We start from the raw sequence: 9,697 nt of genomic DNA, 5'->3' as shown, positions 1-9,697 counted from the left end.
ATTGATGGCCTAGGTGTTTCTGCAGTTGGGTTTTTTTGGGTTGGATGATTCTGGTGTTGGGTTTTTTCCCCAAATAAAACCTCTAGAGAAGTGATGAGCCTAAGCAGGTTTGTCCCAGGCTGGCAGGAGCATGAACATTCCTCTGTGCCAACCCCGAACCCATCAGCTACATCACCAAAGACATGGGTGACGCTCATGGCTGTGACCAACATCTCCCATCTGGGATCTTTATTCCCCACCTTGGCTTCTGCACAATCTACATGGCAAAGAAAATGGCCAGATGAGTGCTCAGGAAGGGCCACACAGCTCTGCTGCCATCACAAGTGCCAAAATTTGGCCTTTTTTTCCACCCTGGTGCTCTTCAGACATGCTGAGCTGGCACCCACAGGAGCCTAAACATCTCTGGACAGACAGACACATGGACACAGACCTGCACCCGGTAGAGTGCATTTCATGAGGCAACCAGCCTACTAAATAAAGGGGAACATTTGGGGGTACACTTCCCTCTTCCTCTCCTGCCTGATCCTTAGGGATCTAACGGCAGAGACAGCTGCTCGCAGCAATGGCAGCCACCCAGCCCCATCTCCAGGACCCTGCCTGCATTCTTCCTTCAGCCCAAAACAGCTGTAGGGACCTTGCTGGGAAGCCCTGTTCCCTGACAATCCCCCCAGGCCAGTAGTGTCATAGCAAAGCCCCCCCAATTCTTCACCTCTTAACCCTTTTGTAGTGTGGCTGAACTCAGCCTGAACCCTTCACCTGGTGGGAGCAGCCCCATCTAAGGACAACAGCAGCAATACCCAGGTACTCAGCAGCCCTTCTGAACTTGTCCCACTGTATTTTTTTTGCCCTGCAAGAGACCACACTGCCTATCCAGGGCGACATGAGGTGGCATCTGGCTGGGCCACCCATAGCTGGCCCATTCAGCAGCAGATACATCTCTTTACAGGCTGTAAAGCAGAGATTTGTGAACATCTGTCAGGGCTGTGCTTCACCTGGCAGATGTCTCCTGGAGTGGCTGATGGATCTACTGCACACAGGGGTCCAGCTGAACAGACAGTTTTGTCTTTGCAGGGGATGAAGTCCGTCTGTCCTGGCTCATGGGGGTGACCTGGCAGCACAGCACTGAGCGCATGAACCTCAGGACTGGAGGCCTCAGGATGGCAAAGACCCATGGGTCAATGATGGAGTTAATAGAGAGAAATCTCAGGGCCAGGAGGTCCCAGGCGTCGTTGTCCTCCCCTTGGCTGAACTTGTTGACATAGGCACGGATCTGTAAAACATGATGGGGACAATAACATCAGGTCTGGGATTCCAGGATCCAGCCCCTCAGCAGCTTCTTGGGGAGGCTTAGGATGGAATCATAGGCTGGAAAAGACCTTCAAGATCATCAAGCCCAACCATTAATCCAGCATTGCCAGGTCACCACTAAACCATGTCCCTCAGCACCACATCTACACAGCTTTTGAATCCCTCCGGGGTTGGGGACTCCACCACCGCCCTGGGCAGCCTGTGCTTGACAACCTTCTTGGGGAAGAAATTGTTCCTAATGTCCAACCTGAACTCCTGGTGCAACCTGAGGCCGTTTCCTCTTGTTCCTTGGGAGAAGAGACCGACCCCCACCTGGCTCCAACTTCCTTTCAAACAGTTGTAGAGGGACAGAAGTTCTCCCTACAGAACATTGCAAAACATAGAGGAGAAACTACAAACTGCTAAATTTGGGCTGTCCCAGCACGCTTGCTGCCTCCACCAGTTTAAATGAACTTCTTGCTGAGGAAAGCTGCGGAAGACAGAGAGGATAAGGGTTGCTGGACCTCTCTTGTCCTTCCTGAGACATGCCGACTCATAGCAGCTTACAGGGCTTCCTGGAAGGGTGACTCAGCACTCCTTACTCATATGGGTCAAATCGCCACCCCCTCGCTTTGGGGGACTCGGATGGGGATGGGACTTGGGGGCGTGGGAGGCAGGAACATCCCTTCTCCAGCTGGGATCCGTTGGGTACCACCCAGGCACGGTGCACCCCAGGGCGTGAGGCGGGCATGGCGGTGCTCTTCTGAGGACTTCCCCAGGCTCGGGATGCTTTTGAGGAAGGACTTTGTGGTGCTGCAACCTTATCTTTGTTGGGTTTGTGTGACCAAGATGCTCCTTGCTGCGGCTGTGGGCAGCCCCGACCAGAAGAGAAAGTGTCACATCAAGGAGGCTCCGTTTGAGACGCTGCCAAAAGGCAGCCTGAACATGGGAGCCAGGCGGTGGGAAAAGAGAAGCCAGCTGTGCTTCTGCATGACTGTCCCATGGGATCCCCATCAGCGGCACTTTCCCATCCCATCTATCACAAGCAGACCCATCCACATGCTTCCACCAAGGGGTCCTGCTTTGTAATGACCCCAAAGCACCAAAATTTGAGCTGAAGTGTCTTGTAGGATCACAAGCCTGGCTCCTGGGATGCTCCCAAGCATCCAGACATGCCTTCTCCCTGTCTTAAACCCCAGGCTTGGCTACAGCCCGTGGTGGTTCTGCTTTCCTTTGGGAAAGAAAGGGAGCAAGAAGGGAAGGTAGCACCTGTTTCACTCTGGCAGCACAAAATTAGTGTTGGCTCCACTCCCATCCTTGGTGGGACTCACTGCTACTGGTAACAAAATGACCTCACTTGGTGACAGGCTTGCACACACACAGGCAGAGGACATGAATGGCTTGAGGTGCTCCAGGGGGCATGATGCTGCTGGGATGGATGATAAGTAGTTCTTTGGTGGGGAGAATCCAGGGCAAAGTCAGGGGACTTGTGCTCTCTCCTTCTTTACTTGGTGTTTTGATTCTGAGTTTCTGCCTGAACCCTTGTACAGGATGTGGTCACAGCCCTTGGAAACAGGTTTCCATTCCCAGTAACCAGCCACCTCCGTGCTCACACCCAGGTGTTGTTGCATAGGACTGGAGACTAACAGTGAGGTGGGTGCTGCCTGTCTGCATCTCCAGCTCCACCTTTCTGCCCTCTTGCCACAGAAATCTGTGATAACTCTGTCAGCCCTGCCCAAATGTCTCCAGCCCAGCAGCATCCCCCATCTTTGGATGTCTAACTTATTGCTGTGCCACTCATCACACCTCCACTGTGAATGCCCAGCTCCTGGAACCAAAATGACACAGTGTGGTCCACAGGACCACTACCCCAGACCCTGCCTGGCTTCTGAGCCTCTGCAAAATAGCAGAGCACCTCAGGTCCTGCCACTCCATCCTCTTGCCACCCTGTTGTCCTGCCATTCCGTTCTCCTGCCACCTCATTCTCCTACCAACACTGGGGATACATGGAGCGCTTCTCCCAGTTCTCCAAGGGCTGTTCAGATTGAGGTTGTGGCAGAGATGGGGTCTCCCAAGCAGATCCCAGCTTTGAACGCAGCAGTTGAGGTCTGGGCAGTGGAGTAGGAGGGAGGCTTGCAAAGGGACAGAAATGGGGGTGGTGGGGAGAGGGACCCCATGGCAGGGGGTAGGCAATTGCACTCACCGTAAATGGCAGGGAGCAGATGACGAAGGTGATGGTCATGATCGAGAGGAGAAGGAGGTGGTCAATCTCCTCAGCCATGGAGAACATGCGTCGGCCGCAGCCCCCGGCCACCCGGGGCTGCTCGGTCACGGCCAGCCGGCGAGTCCTCTGCCCACGCTGGTGCATGCGGGCCAGGTTGGCAATCACACTGAGGTTGCAGAGCAGCACAGAAAGGATGAGGAAGAGCAGCAAGGTGGCATAGAGAAGCGAGAAGGTGACATCTAATCCGGACATCTCTCTGGTGCCGTTTTGCTGGAGGTAGTCCGGGCGCATCTGGATGAAGCACCAAGTGCCGGGGCAGTATTGGACGTACCTCCCGAAGCCCACCAGCGGCAGGGAGCAGAAGGCTGCTGAGAAGGTGTAGATGGCAGGCAGGGCAACCAAGCCTGTGCGGGGGCTGAGGAAGCGCTCGTAGAAGTAAGGCCACCCCAGGGCCAGACATCGCTCCAGTGCCATGGCAAAGAGGATGAGCATGGTGGCGAGGCCAAAGAAGCTCATGGCAAAGCCAAAGTAGAGGCAGATGTGTCCTCCGTGTGCCAGGGCGGTCAAGGTACGGTTGTGGTGGTAGGAAGCCAGGACGAAAGGGCTGACGGAGCAGGTGCCCAGAAGATCGGTGACCACCAGAGCCAGCACCAGGACGTGGAAAAGGGAAGGTGGGCGAGCTCGCGGACCACGGCGACAACGCAGCAGCAAGCCCAGGGCCAAGAGGTTGCCCAAGAGTCCGGCGGAGAACATGAAGGCGCTGATCAGCGGGCGAGCCCCCGCCGGTAACGTTTCGCTGCGGTCGTACAGCCCCTGCCCCGTCCCGTTCATCCCGCTGCCGCCTCCCGACTGTGCCTCCGGCGCCACAGCCGGTACCGCCCTCCGTGGTTGACCTCCCTCCGCCAAAAGAAAAAAGCCAACCACCGCCGGTACCGCCCTCCGTGGTTAACCCCCCGGCCAAAAACACAACCCACCGCTGCCCCGCCCGCCTCCACCGAGCCCGCCCCGGGAGGCCACGGGGATGGGCGAGCAGCGGCCGTGCCGCGCTGGGAGTCTCGGTACCCGTCCAGCCCGCCCCGGTGCCGGGCTCTGCGATCCCTTCAATGGGTAGCCCCGGTGCGGGGCCGTGAGTCTAGGTGATGCTCCGGGAGCCCCGGTGCCGGGTTGGGAGCTATTCGATGGGCAGTGCCGGTGCCGGGCTGGAAGTCTCGGTATCCGTCCAGGAGCCCAGGTGCCGGGCCGGGAGTCCCAGTGATATTCCGGAAGCCCCGCGCACGGCCAGGCAGAGGCCGGTCAGAGAGTGCCGGTAAGCGGGACGGGAGCCCCGGTGTCTGTCCGGGAGCCTCAAGGTACCGTCAGCCCCAGTACTGGTCTGGGACCCGCGGCGCTAGGCTGGGAGCACCTTGATGAGCAGCGCTGGTGCCAGGCTGCGAGTCCCAGTATTGGTCTAGGACCGCTGCTACTCAGCTGGAAGCCCCCTGGTGATGCTCCAGGAGCCCTGCGCATGGCCAGCCAAAAGCCAGCCGGAGAGTGCCGGTACCGGGACGGGAGCCCTAGTATGTGGGATCTCAGAGCCACCGTCAGCCCCTCCCACGGTCAGCCCCAGTGCTGGGCTGGGAGCCACTCACTGCGTAGCCCTAGTGCTCATTTAGGAATTCCAATATTGGTCCAGGAGGCTCAGAGTGCCAGTCTAGGAGTCCTGGTACCAGTCCAGGAGCCCCAGAGTTGCTCTGGCAGTCCTGGGATCAGCCCAGCAGTCTTGGTGTCAGGCTGGGAACCCCTTGATCAGCAACCCTTGGTTGTTGTCTGTGAGTCCCAGTACTGGTCTAAGAGCTCCAATGCTGCTCCAGGAGCTCTGAGGCATGGCAAGTCCTGGTGACAGTCCAGAAACCATTCATATGACCAGACTCCATCCAGTTCAAGAGTCCCACTGCCAGGCATGAGTCCTGGTGCTGGCAGTCCAGGGGCCTCAGGGCACCACCAATTCCACTGCTGGTGTGGGGAGCCCCTTACTTGGCAAGTCCTAGTGCCAAGCTGGAAGTCCCAGTGCCAGTCTGGGATACCTGGTGTTGCTCCTGGGGCCCCACATATGGCCAGCTCCTGGCCAGTCCAAGAGCCCCGGTACAGGAGTTCTGGTGAAGCTCTGGCAGCTCCATGGCATGGCAAGTTCCAGTTGCAGGCTGGGAGCCCATCAACCAGCAGCCCTGGTGCTGGGTTTGAAGTCCCAGTACTGCTATGGAAGCTCCAGTTTGGGAATCCCTTTGGTGCTCTGGGAATGCTGGGCTGTGGTGCTGGGCTGGGAGCTCCAGCCTCATAGAATCATAGAATTCCTTTGGTTGGAGAAGTCCTCTAAGTTCAAGTCCAGCTATCAATGTAGCACCACCATGACCATTAAACCATGTCCTGAAGTGCCATGTCTATGTGGCTTTTGAACACCTCCCTGGGCAGTTTGTTCCAACACTTGATCACCCTATTCCAGTGCTTCACCACACCACAGTAAGACCTGATGCTGCTCTGGGACCCCAGGCAGATAGTGAGCCCCAGTGCCAATCTGAAGACATCAGGGTACGATGTGCTTCAGTGCCGTCTCCACTGACCTGGTGTGGGACAGGCTACTGGGGAGTCACAGCTGAACCCAGACCATGCTGGTGAGTCTCCCCTGGTTCCAGAGGGGGCTGGAGCCCATGAAGAATACCCTGCCCTGTGGCCAGCCCTACACCATGGCCCTATTGTCCTCCTATGGGGTGTAGCCTGTAGCTGGTGTGTCTGGTCATGGCTGGGGTGTGGAAATGGACATTGGAGGGAGCACCTCTTCCCAGAGCAAGCCTGGCTGAGTGCAGCTCACCTGCCCCAGAAAACAGCTTCAGGAAAGCTCCTTTTGCTGGGGCTCAGTCGATGGCACAGGAAGCTCTCACTGTTGCATAGTTTCCCCACTCATGACCCTCACCTTCTCCCTATCTTGCTGAGAGCAAAGCCTTTATCCTTAACTTCCAAACTGGGATCTGGAGGCCAGGCAGGACTCGGGTGCCCTGCTTCATCCATGACCTAAAAGGAAACTGTCCTCTCAAAGAGCTCTGGTGTCTGTCTGTCCCCCTGCAAGCCCTGGTGAGGTGGTGCAGCACTGATCATCTCCAGCATGGACACAGCAGGTTGCTGCCACATTTGGGTTGCTGTTTTTAAGACCTTGCTTTTGTAACAGGAACTTGATAAAGGAAATAATGGTGTAGGACAAACTGGTGAGCTGCGGTTGGTGACAGCACCTCCCTTTCCGACCAGCTTCTCTTACTTCTTGCTTTGGTCTCTTCAGTCATACAGCTCAAAGACTGCTTTAGCATCTTGAGGAGGACATGAGCCCCAACCCTCTCCATTCCCACGGCCAAAGCCATGGTGGGCAATGGAGGGGCAGATGTTTTGGCTAACTCCAAGACAACCCTCTATGTAGGTGGACCAGGATCCTCCACACATCTCAGGATTTCTTTTAACCCCCCTCCCAGCTTTGCAAACCTAGTCCAGCATGTGGATATCTGATGGTGGGAGTGGTCCTATTGCCTTCCTGAGGCTGGATGGGATCCTAGCATGTTCAGTAGTCTGTAGTTTCCATAAAAGACAGGTTGATAAATGAAGCTGAGGGCAAATCCTGCCCTGGTCTATCTGAGCATCTTACAAAGGCTGCAATCTACTCATCTGGAGACCTTTCCCCATCAGAAGACACCCTGTAGGGTGTTTGCTCCAAGGCTTTTCTCAGCCTCCCACTCCTTTCTGGTGTTGCATGTCACAGCTCAGGCAGGGATTTTGACATCTTCTGGAGCTTTTCCCTGACAGCTAATGGAGCTTTAAATACCCATCTGGGACTTCAAGCTTCTCAAATAACAGTTGCCTCTGATGGGATGACTTTTTGTTTCCAATAACAGGAAAACTAATGGATTTTTTTCCCCTCCTCCTTCCAGGAGGAGAAAAAAAAAACCAGGAATGTGTCACTTGGTACACTCTGTCCATTTCTTGGGAAGCCTTCATTTTCTTCCTTTTGCTTCCGTGTTTATCTCCTCTCTCTCATCTCTCTTGCATCTAACAAGGATCAGATGTCCTCCTAAGGGTCACTGGCATTGTTTCCCCCAGAAGATTTCCAGAGTGGAAATCCTTGGGGGAAAATCTCTGGGCTGGTAGGAAAGTTGCAGGAATGCTACACAAACCCTGCAGCCCAGAGAACTCAGCCTCTGGAGTTTGCCGGGAAGGGAACTGGGGTCGTGTTCCATCCCTAATGGGTATCCAAAGAGAGGAAACCAGTGCATGGAGGGTGCCCTCAATCTCAGAATGATGGAGCTGGAAGGCACCTCTGGAGATCTTCTGGTCCAACCCCCCTGCTAAAGCAGGGTCACCCACAGCAGCTTGCCCAGGATCACAATGTCCAGGCAGGTTTGGAACCTCACCAGAGATGGAGACTCCACAAGCTGTCTGGGCAGCCTGCCCCAAGGCTCCAGCACCTTCATGGCAAAGTTTTTTCTCATGTTCACATGGAACCTTCTAGGTTCCAGTTTGTGCTGTTGTCCCTTGTCCTGACAAGGCACCACTGAAATGAGTCTGGCTCCACTGTCTTGCCCCCACTCTTCAGCTCCTGCTGAGCATTGCTAAGATCCCTCTGTGTCTGCTCTTCTCCAGGCTCAACAGCCCCATGTGTCTCAGCCTTTCCTCCCCACAGAGATGTTCCAGGCCCCTCAGCATCCAAAGCCTCCACCAGACCCCGTCTCTCTTGAAATGGGGAGCCCAGAACTGAATCCAGTACTCCAGCTGTGGCCTCACTAGGGAAGAGTAGTGGGGAGGAGAACCTGCCTCGACCTAGTGGCTACACTCTTAATGCATCCAGGGCTGCACCAAGTGAAGGGACCCTTTCAAACCCCAAACCCATGTGACCCCAACATCAGACAGTGTTCTTCTCCCAGCCCCTTCCCTTATATGACACAGGGGTGCTGCCACCCAGCACCTTACAAAAGCAGGGCTGAGCAGCAGGTTCAGATTTTGGAGGCTCTGCTGCAAGCTCCCAGGTGCCTGAGTTTAAAAAACCAAATGAAACCACTGGCTGTGTCTTCAGGCTCCTCAGGCTGAGCACCCCGGCTTGGGTGCCTGGCAGCTTCAACACTGCTGCTTGCCCAGGCATGTGCTTTCCTGCTTCCAGAAGGGATGAAAAATGTAGGAGGACAAAACCAAAAAGGCCTTTTGCAAGAAGTAAACAATTTTCTGAGAAATGAGCTTGTGTAAAGCTCTGCCTGGATTTCGTGAGCTGAAAAAGCCCCAACCTGACCATACTTGCTTTATATTCAGGAGAGGAGTGGGATGGAGGGTTGGGTGACACCAGTGACACTATGAGCATGGGATGGTGCTGGAGGGCACAGCACGGCAGCTCCTGAAAGATCATGGCTGGTGTGAGCTGCAGGCTTGAGCTGAGCAGCAGCTTTTGATTGCCTCCATTAGATCTGTCCCCATGAGGAGTGCTGGCATGGGAGCAATCTGGCATGGAGAGAGCCCACAGGGAATGGCTGAGCTGTGTGAGGAGCTGGGAGGATAGGAATGGGGAGGGCTCCCACCTCATAGAACAGGATCAGAGAATCACAGATTGGTTTGGGCTGGAAATGACCTTTCAAGGTCGTTTAGTCCAACCCCTCTGCAGTGAGCAGTCACATCTGCAACTAGAGCAGGTTGCTCAGAGCCCCAAATAACCTGACTTGAAATAGGTCCAGGGATGGGGCACCTACCATCTCCTTGGGAAAAGTGGGCCAGGGTCTCACCACCTTCAGCATAAACAATTTCTCCCTTCTCTCTAGTTTCAATCTCCCTCTTTTAATTCAAACCCTCACCCCTTGTCCTGTCACCACAGGCCCTGCTCAAAAGTCTGTCCCCAGCTTTCTGATCAGTCCCTTTAAGCACTGAAAGACCATCATTGCTGTGGCCTCCTCTACCCCTTCTCCAACAGGTCCATGTCTCTTTTGTGCTGAGGACTTCAGAGGTGGCCCCAGCACTGCAGGTGGGGTCTCAACAGAGTAGAGCAGAAAGGCAGAATGCCCTCCCACCCCCTGCTGCCCACCTCTTCAGTGCTTGGCTGGAGAGCCTGGAGCCTCTGGTCTCTTTTTGGTTCCTGTGTAGTAACACTTACAACTGAAGTGTGTATTGCAGGGACACATTTATTATTTTTCT

At 55.2% G+C, this 9,697-nt stretch overlaps 1 protein-coding gene across 1 annotated transcript; it reads right to left on the bottom strand.

Moving 5' to 3' along the window:
• Positions 1-891: 891 nt before the first annotated feature.
• On the bottom strand, positions 892-4,377 carry PTGER2 (prostaglandin E receptor 2). The gene is made up of 2 exons (XM_009899539.2): positions 3,491-4,377; positions 892-1,270 (listed from the first exon to the last, which is right to left on the bottom strand). The coding sequence occupies exons 1-2, from the start codon at positions 4,340-4,342 to the stop codon at positions 1,025-1,027; spliced, it is 1,098 nt and encodes a 365-aa protein (XP_009897841.2). The 5' UTR covers positions 4,343-4,377; the 3' UTR covers positions 892-1,024.
• Between the last annotated feature and the right edge of the window lie 5,320 nt (positions 4,378-9,697).

Source organism: Dryobates pubescens, chromosome 5 (assembly GCF_014839835.1).
Source record: "Dryobates pubescens isolate bDryPub1 chromosome 5, bDryPub1.pri, whole genome shotgun sequence".
Taxonomy (NCBI): domain Eukaryota; kingdom Metazoa; phylum Chordata; class Aves; order Piciformes; family Picidae; genus Dryobates; species Dryobates pubescens.
This window is presented reverse-complemented; position numbering and strand designations above follow the sequence as displayed.

Bases quoted from the DNA above. Each gene is read 5' to 3' on its own strand.
- PTGER2 (XM_009899539.2), bottom strand. From the start codon at position 4,342: ATGAACGGGACGGGGCAGGGGCTGTACGACCGCAGCGAAACGTTACCG. The intron at 1,271-3,490 runs GTGAGTGCAATT...CATGTTTTACAG, and splicing joins TCTGCTCCCTGCCATTTACG to ATCCGTGCCTATGTCAACAA.